Here is a 17,380-nt window from a genome sequence, read left to right as displayed (position 1 = left end):
CGTGGCTCCCTGCAGCCCGGCGCAGTATGGATTGGTGGCTCTCCGATAGGATGCTGTGACAAGGAATGCCGCTCGCGCTTCCTTCTTGGTGCCTGGTGATAACGGATGCCAGCCTTTCAGGCTGGGGAGCGCATTGTCAGGGAAGCTATGCTCAGGGTCAGTGGACACTCGTGGAGGCGGGGTGGTCCATCAATCGCTTGGAACTAAGAGCGATATTCCAGGCTCTTATGGCCTTCCACAAGACTCTGAAGGGGTTTGCGGTCCGGGTTCTGTCAGACAACACGACAGCGGTGGCCTACATCAATCGTCAGGGCGGCACTCAGTGCAGGGCCCTGGCCGCGGAGACCGCTCAGATTTGCCACTGGGCCAAGCTCCACCTGCAGCTTCTGTCAGCAGCTCACATAGCAGGTCAGAGCAACGTGCAAGCCAATTTTCTCAGCAGGCATCAAATCAACCCAGCGGAATGGGAACTGGCAGAAGAAGTTTTTCTTCAGATTTGTGCCAAATGGGGGACACCCGGAATGGATCTTATGGCATCAAGTGCAAACGCCAAAGTCCCTCGCTGTTTCAGCAGAAGGAGAGGTCCTCACTCGGCAGGGTTGGATGCACTGGCTCAACCCTGGCCCTCGGGCCTCCTATATGTGTTCCCTCCTTGGCCCTTGATAGGGCGAGTCCTCCTGCGGATTCGACTGCACCGAGGATTGGTGATTCTCATCGCTCCAGATTGGCTAAGGCGTCTGTGGTATGCGGATCTCCGCCGGATGCTGGTGGAGGCTCCGCTTCCTTTACCTGTTGGTTCAAGGCCCGGTGACTATGGAGGATCCCTGCCGATTTGGTCTTATGGCCTGGCTCTTGAGAGGGCGCAATTGAGAGATAAGGGGCTACTGTAACAAGGTCATCTCTACTCTCTTGCAGGGCCCGCAAGCGGTCTACTTCCGCAGCCTATGCTCGGATATGGCGTAAGTTTGAGGAGTGGTTATCCCGAAAGAGATCACGGCCCGTGTGGGCTACGGTCTCGCTGGTCCTGGACTTTTTTACAGGATGGCTTACAAAAAGGGCCTGGGCTTACAATTCCCTTCGGGTGCAAGTGGCAGTGTTGGCATGTTACCGAGGGAAGGTCTCTGGCTTATCCCTTGCTGCTCATCCGGACATTGCTCGATTTCTTAGAGGGGCGCTTAGGCTCCGCCCTCCCGTGTGGTTGCCTTATCCGGCCTGGAACCTGGGGCTGGTGTTGAAGGCTCTCCAGCATTCACCTTTCGAGCCGCTCAAGCGAGCTTCGGAGAAGGATGTGACTCTCAAGACAGTCTTTTTGGTAGCCATTACATTGGCTAGAAGCGTATCTGAGCTTCAGGCGCTTTCCTGTCGGGACCCTTTTCTGCAGTTCTCAGAGTCCGGGTGACGGTACGGACCGTGCCTTCCTTCCTGCCTAAGGTGGTTTCAGCGTTTCACCTGAACCAGCCCATTTTTCTACCTTCCTTTTCTAGGGAGGATTTTCCGGATTCCTTTGGGCAGTTACATCTTTTAGATGTCCGCAGGGCTCTGTTGCAGTATCTACAGATGTCAAATGACTTCAGGACTTCTGATCATCTTTTTGTCTTGTTGACAGGTCCTCGACGTGGGTGTCCGGCGTCTAAGGCCACTATAGCCCGTTGGCTCAGAGAAGTCATCTTTTCTGCGTATCTGCTGTCAGGGCGGGCTCCCCCTGAAGCGTTTAAAGCGCATTCCACGAGAGCGATTTCCTCCTCGTGGGCTGAAACAGGTGTTCTTTCTCTTCAAGAGATCTGTCGTGCAGCTACTTGGGCTTCTCAGCTCCCGTTTGTACAGCATTACAGGCTGGATGTGGCAGCGAAGCAGGATGCGCATTTTGGAGCGCAGGTACTGGCTCGCGGTGTTGCTGGTTCCCACCCTATGTAGGGAGTGCTTTTGTACATCCCATCAGTTAATGGATTCATCTGCTGTTCATGGCAAGGAAGGGAAAATTAGGTTCTTACCTTGGTAATTTTCTTTCCTTTAGTCACAGCAGATTCCATGATCCCTCCCTGTCTGATTTTGTGTTTTTGTTCAGTTCTTTCATGCAAATATTGCATCTCATCAGGTGGAGTTGAACAGTTCTTAAAGTTTCTGCATGCTGTTCTGTTGCAGGAGGTTGAGTTCGTCCCTCCTTTGTGTAGTTATTGCTCCGGTTCTGGGGCATTTGTTCGCTGTGAGGAAAGTTTATGTGATGTTACCTTTCTTAGTCACTCTGCTATGGAAATTTCAAATACTGAAGGCAGATGGGGCTAGCCGTCCAAGGGTCACTGTGGTTCTTCAGTGTTCTCTATCTCCACCTGCTGGTAGGCGGATACAACCCATCAGTTAATGGATTCATCTGCTGTGACTAAAGGAAAGAAAATTACCAAGGTAAGAACCTAATTTTCCCATCTGAAAGCTTGACTGGCTAGGTGTGTCCCAAGGAGTGGGTTGAGAATCCCTGCTTTAAAGAGGGCAGATCCTGTTTGATGAAGTGGGTGGACAGTAATGCTTTCTTCTCCTTCTAGTTTTAACAGGGAATTACAGTGGCTTCTCTTCTACAAACATGTGCCATCCTTGATCCAAGAAGGACCGCAGTGAGTACCGAGGGGGTTTGGCTTGCATTATGTTTTCTTTTGTAGTTTTGATGTTGTTTATGCCACTACTACTTTCCATAAATATCAAAGCGGTTTACAATATAAAAGAGGGAAGGAGCGAAAAAATTGACTCCACGCGTGGCTGCCGGTGTATGCAGGCCGCATCCAGTCGGCCCTCATAAAATAAATCCTTATTTAGGAAAAGCCATCAAGAACAAATGAATTTTTAAAATCCTGCTCAGTGCTATAAATAGTAAAGTTCAGCTGGAAGAACAAGAGGCAGTTGATTCCACAAGGAGGGAGCGAAGAAGGAGCTTTGCCTGATAAATTCAAGGTGGGTCCAAGAGGCAGCTGGAAGAATCAGGTGAAAATCATGTAGAGAGTAAAGAGCACAAGCAGATAAATAAAACAGAAAACCAGAGGTGAAGCACGTGTGAGCCAAAATAAAATTGAAATTGAATTCTATAAGCGTAAGAAGCCAATGAAGCTGAATAAATTGGGGGGGTGGGGGGGATATCACATGGTGTACTTGTAGCATACAGCAGCACTCTGAATCTCTCAGTAGTTACCAGCATACACATTACGTTAATCTAATCTAGAAGTTATGAGAACATGGAGTAAAGCATGTAGGGAATCACTGCCCAGAAAGCTGCAAAGAGCCTGAAATTGACATAAACTGGGGGGAAAAAAACCTCTCTCAGCCACTGCAGAAACTCATCCACTCAATGAATTTTCACTGGGGTCAAGGGTAGCTTGACAAAGAGAACATCTCATGCATTCCATCTTGTTGAGTTCTAGCATTTATGTCTTGCATTTCATGGGGAAGCATGATTACAAATCCCATTTTGCAATATGACAAAAACTGAAAGCCAAACTAGCTTATTCTTGATGCCCTCTGGTGACCTTCCACTGCTCCCATGCAGTGTAGCATACCATCAGAAACCCTTAAAAGGTAGGATTTAAAAAAACAAACAAACCTATATTCCAAGGAGCGCTTTCTCAGAGCAACCTCCCTGCTAGGAATGGTTTTCAAAGAGCAATAATGAGAACAAGAGATTTCAGTGTTGTTGGTCCAGAACACTGGAACAAACTGATACTAGAGGAACAACATACAGGTGCTCATTTTCAAAGCACATACCACCTGATATTCAGACCGCCGGAGATAGCCGGGCTGTCTCCTTCAGTCCCCGCTAAATCTGGATATTCAGTGCCAGGCCATTTCCGGTGACTGGCTTTGAATATCCGGTTTAACTTTGGCCGGTCCGACTTTAACCGTCCAAGCTGATATTCAGCACTGGTTGGTTAAAGTCAAACTGGCCAAAGTTATTCTACCTATTGTGGCAGCCAAACTTGTATGGTCTGCTTTTAAAAATCGGGGGATAGCCAGTTAAATTGCATGATGTAACCAGCTATCTTTAAGCCGCTAACCAGCGATATTCAGTGCGGGATTAGTAGCCTAAGTGCCGTTTTAGTGGCCATTTTATTTTAAAGTTCCATAGTAGCATATGTAGTTTTGTAAGTCTGTGTGCTTTGAAAATGAGCCATTAGTGTTTAGAAAGGAATTTTAAATAACACCTAAAGCTTGAGGGGCCTTTCCAGACAGGAGAAGGGCTGGTGGCTTGTGTATGAATGCATGTGTTAAGGGCCATGCTAATGCTGAGTTGAACTTTACATGAGTGCAGGAGATGATTTCTTGCTGAATCACAAATATGTACATTGGACAGAAAACAGAGGGTAGAGTTAAATGGCCATTTTTCTCAGTGGAGGAGAGTGAATAGTGGCATGCCACAGGGATCTGTACTGGGACTAGTGCTATTTAAAAATGATCTGGAAATCGGAACAAGTGAGGTGATTAAATTTGCAGATGACACAAAACTATCCAAAGTTAACATACATGCAAACTTTGAAAAATTGCAGGAAGCCCTTAGGAAACTGGAAGACTGGGCATCCAAATGGCAGATGAAATTTAATGTGGACAAATGCAAAGTGATGCACATTGGGAAGAATAATCTGAATCATAGTAACCTGATGCTAGGGTCCACTTCAGGGGTCAGCACCCATGAAAAAGATCTAGGTGTCATTGTAGACAATACACTGAAATCTTCTGCTCAGTGTGTGGCGACGGCAGCCAATAAAGCAAACAGGATGCTAGGAATTATCATAAAAGGGATGGTAAATAAGACCAAGAATACTATAATGCCTCTGTATCGCTCCATGGTGTGACCTCAACTTGATTATTGCATTCATTTGTGGTTGCCATATCTCAAAAAAGATATAACTGAATTAGAAAAGGTTCAAAAGAAGAGCAACAAAATGATAAAGGGGGATGGAACTCCTCTTATAGGAGGAAAGGCTAAAGAGGTTAGGGATCTTCAATTTGGAAATGAGGAGAGATATGATTGAGGTCTACCAAAATCCTGAGTGATGTAGAATGAGTAGACGTGAATCAATTTTTTCCCTCTTTCAAAAAGTACAAAGACTAGGGGACACTCAATGAAGTTATGTGGAAATACCTTTAAAACAAATAGGAGAAAATATTTATTTTTTCACTTCATAAATATATAAGCTCTGGAACTCATTGGTGGAGGAGTATGTGGTTGGTGAAGGAGTATATGGTAACAGTGGTTAGTGTATCTGGGTTTAAAAAAAGGTTTGGACAAATTCCTGTAGGTAAAATCCATTGTCCACTATTGAGATAGACATGGGGGAAGCCATTAGTTGCCCTGGGATTGGTAGCTTGGAATGTTGCTACTATTTGGTTTTCTGCCAGGTACTTGTGACCTGGATTGGCCCTGTTGGAAACAGGATGCTGGGCTTGATGGACAATTGGTCTGACCCAATATGGCTATTCTAATGTTCAATGTTGTTGGAGTTCATCAGATTTATTTTGTAGCCAGTCTAGAGTCTGTAAACCCGTGCATTTTGTTTTTTTGTTCTAATGAACTCAGGCCTCCTGCCCTTTGATGCACACAACCCCAGAGCTTGCTTGCAATCATTTCCCACATCTGGGCAGATGTGCGCCAAGGATTGTACATTTGTGGTCTGTCCTGTGGAAGCAGACAGAAACACATAGCTCTGAGAGCTTCCTTCCTGCAGCATTAACTTCTTTCTCAGTGACGTCAGGTGCTTAGCCAGTTCCTGAGGTTCGTCTTGTTTTGTCCTCGTTAGCTTTCTTTCTGCTTCTTGTTGCGTCCTTCTGTGCTGTGTTGAAATAATGATGTTATTTGCTATGTGATTTTTTTTCAGATCTGATGATGCACCAAAAAATCTACATATTGCATTTGTACATTTCGCAAAGGTTAGAGATAACAGTGAGCAATATTTGCCACGTGAGGGAAGTGCCTGTATCAATGCCAGATCAGCTCAAAGCAGAAAATTCTTAACTGCTAGGAGATTCCATTATAAGAGGCATTAACACAGTTCAAGGGTCCTAACCAAGTGAATATTGCAGTCCACCTGAGGACAAATGACCTGGCCAACAATAGCAAGTTTAGGGCACAGAGCGTTTCCAGAAGCTTGGGGAGGGATTCAAGTCTTTAGTTCAGACTGCAGCTTTTTCTGAAGTTATTCCTACATATGGGAAGGGAGAAGAAAGACTGCGTAAAACAGAGGAGTTCAATAAATGACTTGAAGCTTGGTGTAAAGAAGGTTTTAGATACATAGGAAGATGGGGCGGTACATGGAAAAATAACAGGCTGTACAGTAATGATGGGCTACATCTTTCTGTGAGAGGAAAAAGGATCCTTGGGGAGAAATTCAGACAGTACGTTTGTAGACATTTTAAACTAGGGAAGCAGGAGAATTCAGAAAGTCACCCCCAGGAAAAACATGATGGCAGTGGGGAAGTTAATGTGTTATTAAGTGAGTTTAGATGGTTTTCTATAATAAAATGGAAAGCAATGAGCACAAATGCTTGTAGTAAAAAAAGTTCAAGATGTTGAAGCCCTGATGTTGAGGAAGACTTGAATACTGTTGCTATTACAGAGACATGATTCCGTGATCTCATGAATGGATGCAACCATACCGGGCTGTAGTAGGAAGGATAGGGAGGGCCGAAGACGTAGAGGAGTGGCACTGTATATGAAAAATATCAGAGCAGCTGAAATGCACGGACCCTGGGGAAAGGAAGAAGCTACTATAGATCATTCTGGAAAGAGAAGATGGAACCTGTATCCACACGGGTGTTATCTTCAGACCTCCGGCACAAATGGAGAAGTTGGATGAGGATTTGATTGAAGTTCAGGGGAACTGCTGGTTTAGGGATTAACCTTTTGACAGCTGTATTTCTCAACTGGTTTCTTCCTCATTTTATTATTTGCATCAATTTATGTAGGATCGTGTGCTCTGCGCCCCCCCCCCCCCCCGCCCCCCCAAATTGCAGAGCTCGCTATACCTGGGAAGAGAGCCTGGGGGGGGAGGGGCAATGCATTATTCTCTCCAAGAAAAAAAAAATTTAATGCTCCCAGGTTCCAATCTCATTCACATTTAATGTGGGATAAAATGCCGTAAATAAATAGATAGAAACTCTGAACGTTGAGCCCCTGATTCTCATAACATGATGTCTGTTTTAGAAGCCCTTTACCAGGAGAGAAAAAAAAATCTCTGCACCAATATAACAGGGTTAGGGTGTCCCTACAACCAGCCCCTCCAAATGATACTCCGATTACGATATATAACAAATTACTACTCTACCTATAAAAAGTTATTCCCTTATTATACTTCCTATGTGTACATCCGTATTCACAAGCCGGCATGTTTGAAAATACTTTTTTTTTTTTTATTTACAGTATCCTCCCCATGGTCCCTACCCCACTTCAGCTCTCCTAGGCTATTCCAGACCTCCTCCCCGCTCCCCCAGTGAAAAGTTATTCCCTTATTATACTTCCTTTGTGCACATCTGTATACACAAGCTGGCATGTTCATTTTAAAGAGCAATGTGACAGCAGAGGGTCAGCGCCGGCAGCAGGCAGGAAAGACTGGGGATCTCTCCTACCCCGAAGAATCCACTAGATCACCAGGGTGACTGCGATTAGGTATGTGCTGGGACCCTTCGGCTCGGGGGGGAGGAGATGCAAACCGGCTCACTCTGCGTCAACAACCGGCTTGCAAAATGTCAGAAAAATTAACAACCGGCTCTTGTGAGCTGGTGCGAGCCGGCTCCAGCGCACCACTGGATCCGAGGTTACTTTATAGAATCTGATTTTGCCAGTTGCTTTATGCATATGTAATCTCACGTGTTGATTATTGCAATGTACTGTTTGTGGGGCTACCCAATAAGAGTTTGAAATGACTCCAGTTTGTTCAGAAATACGGCTGCTAAACTTTTAAAGAGCGTAGGCCTACGAGAGCATATTACGCTTATTCTTTCTGCTTTGTATTGGTTACCTATCAACAAACACTGCATTTTTAAAAAACTGATGTTAGCATTCAAAATATTTCACCTAGATATGTTTGTGATAAGTTGCCAAGCTACATCTCTAGGCAATTGTGCTGTCAGAGTGAGAGGTGTTTTCTTTTGCCCTCTGCCAGATCTCTTTTACTAGAGTGTGCTGATTTGCGAGCTTACTCTTATTTCTTGATTTGGCTGTGGAATAGGTTTGTCTCTTGCGGTTAGATGATTTATTGAATTTTCAGAAAGCTGTAGAACTTATTTTAAGGACTTGCTATATTGAATTGCTCTCTGTCAGCTGAAATTAATGTTTGAATGTTTTTTTTTATGTCAAGTGTTGTATTATGTTTTATTATGAATGTAATTTTGTAACCCGTTCTGGGCATTGTCAGGAGGGTGGGCAAAAATATTCATTATATAGATATCCATAAGCTTGGAATGAAAGGGAAGCGCTGTTGCTGGGAGATTTCGAAAATTGCCTGATATGGATTGGAATGTCCCATCAGCAGAATCAGAAAGAAACAGAGATCGTAGATGCCTGTCAAAGTGCTTTGCTCAGACAAATGGTTAACAAAACCCATGAGGGAAGGATTGATGCTGGATCTAGTGCTCACAAATGGAGGAAGTGTTTCCAACGTTCGGGTGGGTGCCTACCTAGTTAGTAGTGAAATCATCACACAATATGGTTTGATCTAAGAGCTAATGTGGAGTGCTGACACAAAACTCAGAAGTACTGGATTTCAGACGTGCTAATTTTGGTGGTGGAGTGAGGGAGTGCAAGGAGAAACTCAGTGGGCTGGACCGGGCCTACCATTGAGAAAATATGTTTTCTACTTTTCAGTCCTTACTGAGACCCTTTAATGAGTGTTCATACATGGCCCTACATCTCTCCCCATCCTCCTGGGGCCACCCCTGTCCCTGGGGCCTCTGATTCTGCATCTGTAGTCTTCGTGCTTCAGTCTCTCTAATGCTTAGTATGTATCTTTACCATCAGATGTGGGCTAGTGGCTCTCTGGATGGCCGGCCCTCTCCTGCAATTCAAGGCCAGCATTTCGATAGAGGAAATTGTCCAAGTGGCCCTAGAGGGAGGATACACAGCTCAGGGAGAAATGTTCTCAGGTCAGTGTGTGTTACACAAGCATTACCGGCTTTTGCTGTAGCATGGAGACAAAAGCATTCCCTGCATGTGCAGATCCCATAGCCCTCTGCGAAAGAGCAGCCCCAACCTTTTCCTGGAAATCAAGGATGGATATGAACTCACATCTAATGGGGAATGTGAGTGTCCAAATTTAGATTTTTATATGATATTTAATATTAGGTGTATATTCTGCCTGTCCAAGGTGGAATGCCCATACAAAGCAGATTAAAAAGGAAAATAATAGTGCATGAAGGACAGTTAGCATCTCTTTCACACAACTTTATCAATAGAAATCAAACAAAATAAAACATGGAAAAGAAAATAAGATGATACCTTTTTTATTGGACATAACTTAGTACATTTCTTGATTAGCTTTCGAAGGTTGCCCTTCTTCGTCAGATCGGAAATAAGCAAATGTTGGTAGATGACAGTATATATAAGTGAAAACATTCAAGCATTACTATGACAGTAAAATAGATACCATTGGAGATTCTACATGGAATGTTGCTACTATTGGAGATTCTACATGGAATGTTGCTATTCCACTAGCAACATTCCATGTAGAAGGCTGCGCAGGCTACTGTTTCTGTGAGTCTGACGTCCTGCACGTACGTGCAGGACATCAGACTCACAGAAGCAGAAGCCTGCGCGGCCACATTGGTGATCTACAAGGGCTGACTTCTACATGGAATGTTGCTAGTGGAATAGCAACATTCCACGTAGAATCTATAGAAATCAAACAAAATAAAACATGGAAAAGAAAATAAGATGATACCTTTTTTATTGGACATAACTTAATACATTTCTTGATTAGGTTTCGAAGGTTGCCCTTCTTCGTCAGATCGGAAATAAGCAAATGTGCTAGCTGACAGTGTATATAAGTGAAAACATTCAAGCATTACTATGACAGTCTGGGGTTCCTAGCCCATTATAAACCATAAAGCTGTATTTCTCTGTTGATCACCCCACCCCTCACCTATCCACACCCATCTTGTTAGAATATCAATGATATGCTTTGATGTCCCCATGCATACTTCCAACCCACCCCATCCTCCCACCCTGTCAGGCTGTCATAGTAATGCTTGAATGTTTTCACTTATATACACTGTCAGCTAGCACATTTGCTTATTTCCGATCTGAGGAAGAAGGGCAACCTTCGAAAGCTAATCAAGAAATGTATTAAGTTATGTCCAATAAAAAAGGCATCATCTTATTTTCTTTTCCATGTTTTATTTTGTTTGATTTCTATAGATTCTACATGTAGAAGTCAGCCCTTGTAGATCACCAATGTGGCCGCGCAGGCTTCTGCTTCTGTGAGTCTGACGTCCTGCACGTACGTGCAGGACGTCAGACTCACAGAAACAGAAGCCTGCGCAGCCTTCTACATGGAATGTTGCTAGTGGAATAGCAACATTCCATGTAGAATCTCCAATAGTAGCAACATTCCATGTAGAATCTCCAATGGTATCTATTTTACTGTCATAGTAATGCTTGAATGTTTTCACTTATATACACTGTCAGCCAGCACATTTGCTTATTTCCGATCTGAGGAAGAAGGGCAACCTTCGAAAGCTAATCAAGAAATGTATTAAGTTATGTCCAATAAAAAAGGTATCATCTTATTTTCTTTTCCATGTTTTATTTTGTTTGATTTCTATTGATAACTTTAAGAGTGGACTAACATGGCTACCACACTCCTCTACTTTCACGCAACTGAAATCCTTCTAGTTGGAAGGTTGCTGATCTCCTCCTCCTAGGAGAACTCAAAATGCCTTGCCCAAATGTCAGACATAATCCCAGCTCTGTCACTGACTGTGTGTGACTGCAGGAGAAAAATCACTTATTTCCGTGCACGTTTAATGTCAATAAATAAGGAATATGATATGCTTGGATATGCACCTTAGAATTGGCTGCATGTTTCTTTCCAACATGCTCTAGTGTGGTTTGGATAGTTGGTATTATGTGAAGGTAGATGCTGGTTATCAGGGCCAGCCTGACTGGTAGGTAGTCTAGGTGTCTGTCTGGATCTATCTAGGGTGGCATAATGTAAATGTGTGTGAGGAGGGGGAGGCGGCTGGGGGCCAGTTACAGCAAACTCGTGGCTGGCCTATGCTCAAGGCCCCACACCGAGTCTGCTGAATCTTTTTTTAGACTTGCTGTCTTGGGGGGGGGGGGGGGGGGGGAAGGAAGGAGGGAAGAGTGAAGCTAGGCACCAGGCACCTAAGGGAAGAGGAGGTGATGTTGGATGTCTTGAGAATAGGAGATGGTGGACATTGGGGGGGGGGGGGAGACACACAAGGTGGACATTTGGGGGGGGGGGGGGGGGGAGATGGGAAGACACACAAGGCTGAAGGTTTGCCGTGGGTGCTAGATAACCTTAGGCCAACTCTGCTTGTTCTAACCACATCTTTATGTTTGCTATTTCAGCTGCACACATGGCTTGTCTTGCAGAAAAGGTTTTTTGCTGCAGGGCAGAACTGTTGGAAGGAATGGATGGAAATAATCAATGGAAGTTCCTTCACCACCTTACAGCTGGACACCCTGCTCTAGTACCGTATCCTTCCACAGCATAGAACCTGCAAACTCAAAGGTATCCTTGGCTGCAGCTGTTTCTGTAGTTCAGCTCTTCACAGAGGGGTTCATTCTCTCTGACTGGTTGTTATAGATTTGATATGCTGTTTAAAAACTTAGCTGGTTAGTGTGTCACCATTAGGATCTCTATATCCATCTGCCCCTTCCACTCTGATTAGTAACATAGCAGGCACTGAGACAAAGCAAACACCCTTTAAAAAGCTACAAAATCTGAGGGTGAGAGGCTAAGATGAGTCTTTAGTACTTCAGCTGTCCGAAGAAAGTTTGAATACGCTACGTGTTTGCATAGTCAACACTGAACTGAGAGGGGAGCGGGAGCCAAAAAAATTTGAAATGAATTTTCTCAGGAGGAAGACTAAGCTTCATCATTGTTTTAGCTTTACAAAAAAGAAAAAAAATCATGAGAGCTTAAAGACACCTGAAGGGCCCTGTAGAGCATTCATTCCTCTATAAATAAGTTATTTGCAATAAATATAAGCATCAGTTTATGCCATGCATGAAAATTGGTGCCTTACTAGGGAGGAGTTTTCAGCTACATTTTATCACAAGGTGGCAGTCTGTCCCCAAGTCCTGGTATGATGGTTGTCTCTTGGGTAAGACAGAGTCAATAGCAAACAGCTCACCTACAGACATAAGTAAATAAGTATTGTCATACTGGGAAAGACCAAAGGTCCATCAAGCCCAGCATCCTGTTTCCAACAGTGGCCAATTCAGGTCACAAATACCTGGCAAGATCCCCAAAATGTACAAATCATTTTATACTGCTTATCTCAGAAATAGTGCATTTTCCCCAAGTCCATTTAATAATGGTCTATGGACTTTTCCTTTAGGAAGCCGTCCAAACCTTTTTTTAAACTTCTCTAAGCTAGCCGACTTTACCACATTCTCTGGCAATGAATTCCAGAGTTTAATTACACGTTGAGTGAAGAATAATTTTCTCAGATTCGTTTTAAATTTACTGCATTGTAGCTTCGTCGCATGCCCCCTAGTCCTAGTATTTTTGGAAAGCGTAAACAGACGCTTCACATCTACCCGTTCAACTCCACTCATTATTTTATAGACCTCTATCATATCTCCCCTCAGCCGCCATTCCTCCAAGCTGAAGAGCCCTAGACGCTATAGCCTTTCCTCATAAAGTCTTCCCATCCCCTTTATCATTTTCGTCGCTTTCTTTGGAAGGCTAAGTGCTTTGTGGGCACTATGCTTAAATATAAGCTTTCCACATTAAAAAAAAAAAATTGAAAAACATATTTGAAGGCACAGAAAAGCAGCGCCGATATGTGCTTTACAGTCAGCTTTGCCAGGCGCATGCACGAGAGATGTGCTTACTGCAACACACTTCTGCACAAGCATGTTCCTCCACCTTGCTTTCGCTTTTATACGGCACATATTCATTTGAAGCTTTTTCTGTGCTGCTAGCTTTACTGCGGGAGTTCTGAGAATCTGCCTGTTGATGCAGCGGTTCCAGCACTGTTCTGAAATCTTATTTCTAAGTCTCTTCCCTTTTCTATTTAATGTTTTTTTTTTACATTTTCACATATTTTAAACTGTCTTTATTAATGAACAGAAGGCCGTGTAGTGCATTTACAGTGCCTCTTCCAACTCTAGCAACTTGACTGGAATGACCAGTGTAGCTCTGCGTGTTATTTTTGTTCTGATCACCTTTGACTGGATGCTGCAGGTCTTCCTGCTTCATACAGACAAGGAAATCAACCTCATGCATGTATTCCCTTAACCACCACTGCAGCTATGATGAGGACTACAATCATCAGCCCTGTCTGAGAAGTGGACATAGGGCACATTGGGCCATTATCACAGGTACAGTATTAAGCCCAGCTTCCCCTCTGTATTCCAGTAGGATGAAGTCACAGGAAGTAGCTACTTATGAATGGGTTTCAAGTTCCAACAGAGAGTTCCTTTGCTTGCAATTTTGCCAAGTATGGACTGCATATCCCTTGCTGGGGACACACAACACTTAGAACTGTGGGCAAAGAATGGCGCAGATTAAAAAAGCAAATAAAAACTATATGGGAACAGCTAGGGGAAAAGGGAATGGGTCTTGATATACCGCCTTTCTATAGTTTTTTTGCAACTACATTCAAAGCGGTTTACATAGTATATTCAGGTACTTATTTTGTACCTGGGGCAATGGAGGGTTGGGTGACTTGGCCACAGTCACGAGGAACTGCAATGGGAATCGAACCCAGTTCCCCAGGATCAAAGTCCACTGCACTAACCACTAGGCTACTCTTCCGCTAAAATATTAATGACTGTTTTCCCAAGCCTCATCCCTGTTAAAGCCTTAAAGCTTGAATACAAGCAAGTAAGAAACCACCTCTACAGACAGGAAGAGGGGGGCCTTCCATAGTCTATATCCTGAATTACAAAATAAGTTGTATTAGTTCTGCAAGAAACTTATTTTCTGTGCTGTCCATGGATGTGTCCAAAATGATATCCCAGCCAGACTCCTCTTAGCACCCTGAACTTGGGGAAATTTTGGTTTGGAGTGGGACAGAAGGCAGGATGAAACATACATATATATGATAGTCTCATACTACCATTTTTTTTAAGTAGGTTACAAATGATCTGTATCCTATTACTGGAGATTTTACAATTTTTTATGTTATTACTCCAGTGTTGAAAAAATTATGTACAACAGGTCAAGAATGGCTAAGACAAAAGAACACTTCAGCATTTGAGAGCAGGCCCAAATTGGCATGGGGGGAAGTCGAGAAAAAAAGTCACACACAAAGTTCAAAAATGGGCCTGATTGGCCTGGGAAGTACAGAGAAATAAGCTTTCCTCTGAAATAACAGTACATTTCTTTGGGAGAAGCAGTTCCAGATTCTGCAGCATAACTTTGCTACCATAAAATATACCAGTTAAGGCATTGTAGCAAAGGAAACAAAGCCAAATGTAGAATCAAGGTAGCTTTAATGCTGAGTGGCAACCAGCTTCCATGGCACTAAAACAGTGAATCTGCACTGCTGCGTTTCGGCAAACAGTGCCTGAATCAGCCGTCATACTCTCTTAGAATTATGTCATTGACAAAAACAAGGTAGAAACACTAATCAAAAGACAAGCCTTGGTTAGCTTACACTATGCAAGTAATCACAATTTAGAAGACATTCTGGTACAATCCAAATGCAAACCGCAAGGCAGACACACAACCGGCACTGGCTACAAGTCCATGAGGATGCTCTGGATGTTTTCCACACTACATTACCTCTCTGTACTGCCATACCCATATCCCAAATGTGCTGCCTGTTTAGTTTTTTGGATGTGTTATTTCATTTTCTTTCTTGTAAATTCTACTGTGAAAACATAATTCCTGAATTATACAGCTTTCTTCATGGTATCTATCTATGTGTACTGCCAACTAATAATTGTTACCATGGAAGAGTAGCATACACTATTATCCACAAAATCAACTTTCAACTATGCCTCACTAGCATGACTATCATTGGTTTCTGGAATAAGGGCAATGTTATTTTCCCACTTACATAGGAAGCATAGAGTAGTCAAGAGCCTTGTGTACTTTGCAAAAAAAAAAAACAAAAAACAGTGGGTGGGGTAGAGAAAGAAAACAATCACAGCATGGCTCAGGAATTGTTTCCAACTCTGTTTTGACCTGCTGAAGAGAGGGGGTGGAATGATTTCAACAGTGCAATACCCAAACACTGGTTTAATTAACATGTAAACAATGCTGTTTGCTCCACAGGTGTTTTATTTGGGCTGAAGGGCAGGTCCATGAGCAATGTTTACAAGGAAGACCCAGATATCACAGGCTTATTTCACCCACATGCAGACTCTCCGCCCCCTTGCATTCCTGAAATTGCAGAAGTTTACCTACTGGCCAAGCAAGGGAAGAGCCTGAGGTATCAGCTCTGGGAATATGGGGCAGTGAGTGCCAGCAACAAGCAGCTGGTCAGCTTTGATCCCAAGAGAAGTGCAGACGGGAAGATGTATGTCCTGCCTGAGGGTGGTGTGAAGGCTGGGCTCTGTGAAAAGCTTGTACTGTTATATCCAAGGACTACAACTGATCCACACTTCTAATGCTATGTTAAGATTCAGGGAGAGCATGAGAAATGTTTTGGAAATACACAGAATGCTGCATTACACCCACATGAGCAGAGGCCACCCACTCACTGTCACATTCAGGATGTAGCTCACAGTTACAATTCTTTAATATGCTCAGGGAATTCAGAGATATACAAGTCTTTTCTACACACAGGCTCTGTTCAATATCAACTAAAATAGGTATTGGAGCAGAACACCAGTTCCGCACTTAACAACTCAGAATGTTGCTCGTTTTATATAAATGAGCAGATGTCAAAGTTGAATGGTACCTGTCACGTTAGGTGGGCAGCAGTGCTACATTTAGTAGTATGAATGCAAGTAGAATCAGATAGCTGTACAGAGTTGGTTAAGATATATTTTTCTGTAAGCTGCCTTTAATGGTTATAGTTTTGAGGTAGCAGGTTAGAATGGCGTTTTAGGAATAGAATCATCCAGGTTGGTACGACACAGGTAGTGCTTGTATTTCAGAATAGGATATGCCAACAGAATGAAACAGGCCGTCTATGCATTGGTTATATGCAGCACGAACATCCATTTTAGAAAATGAAATGAGTGGAGGAGTGGCCTAGTGGTTAGGGTGGTGGACTTTTGTCCTGGGGAACTGAGTGTGATTCCCACTTCAGGCACAGGCAGCTCCTTGTGACTCTGGGCGAGTCACTTAACCCTCCATTGCCCTATGTAAGCCACATTGAGCCTGCCATGAGTGGGAAAGCGCGGGGTACAAATGTAACAAAAAAAAAAATGGCTACTGCTGATTCAGCACCATGCCGTGTGTGTTGTCCAACATATGCTACCATAGTCCTATTGTCAATTGACAAGGGGGTACCAGAAGCCAACAGCTGGTGAAGGAGATAGTGATGTTGATGAAGAGCAATCTCCAGTTGCTGTCAGCATATGAAATAGCAACAAATGTTTATGTGCCAGGGCCTAAATGTTTAATCAGCCATTTTAGTAACATAAACATCCTTATTTCCTCAGTGACACAGAGCCCATTAGCCCTGGCCAGTATTTCCTGTTGTTGAGTAGGAGTTAACCACTGGGGGATAAAAGGGATAACTTCTTCCTATAATTCCTCCAGAGGAGCGCTGCTCAATCAGAGTGCCATTCTGTAACCTAGACGTCCTAGGTAGCAGGTCTAAATGCCAATGTCCATCTTTGTTGACAGAACAATCCCTTTTTGAAATGGGAACAGTCTATATTTTGGTCTCTCCCTAGTCCTACCCACAAGACACCCAGACCACATCCCCTTCTCATAGTGACAAAATGCAGTTTTAGACATTCATATTCTGGCTTTATAAAAGCAGAATTTAGATATACATGCAATGTGGACATCTAAATGCCAGTTTATGGACTTCTAAAACATGACCAGAGCTTCTAAAAAAAAAAAAAAAAAAGAACTTTAGTATCCAAGGCCAAAAGGTATTAAAAACCTTAGATAAAAGCAGTCTCAAATCTTGATAAAAAATGTAATTCTAGAAGAGCTGAGCTAACAAAAATAGAGATGCTGGAGTTCCTGCTTTTACCCTTTCAGCTTATGAGACTGACCAGTTATTCTGTCCACACGATTGACATCCT

General features: G+C 43.4%; 1 protein-coding gene across 1 annotated transcript in view; it reads left to right on the top strand.

The window, feature by feature from the left end:
- The window catches only part of C11H19orf54 (chromosome 11 C19orf54 homolog), a 34,990-nt gene extending 18,602 nt beyond the window's left edge, over window positions 1-16,388 (top strand). Inside the window, exons 3-7 of the mRNA XM_030219094.1 lie at window positions 2,538-2,606; window positions 8,990-9,114; window positions 11,561-11,687; window positions 13,473-13,543; window positions 15,447-16,388. Coding sequence (XP_030074954.1) covers window positions 2,538-2,606; window positions 8,990-9,114; window positions 11,561-11,687; window positions 13,473-13,543; window positions 15,447-15,781 — 727 coding nt within the window. The 3' untranslated portion in view covers window positions 15,782-16,388. The remainder of the gene's footprint in view (window positions 1-2,537; window positions 2,607-8,989; window positions 9,115-11,560; window positions 11,688-13,472; window positions 13,544-15,446) is intronic.
- Window positions 16,389-17,380: the final 992 nt, after the last annotated feature.

The sequence above is a fragment of the Microcaecilia unicolor genome, chromosome 11, assembly GCF_901765095.1.
Source record: "Microcaecilia unicolor chromosome 11, aMicUni1.1, whole genome shotgun sequence".
NCBI lineage: Eukaryota > Metazoa > Chordata > Amphibia > Gymnophiona > Siphonopidae > Microcaecilia > Microcaecilia unicolor.
Note: the sequence above shows the minus strand (reverse complement) of the source record. Positions and strands in the feature narration are given on the sequence as shown.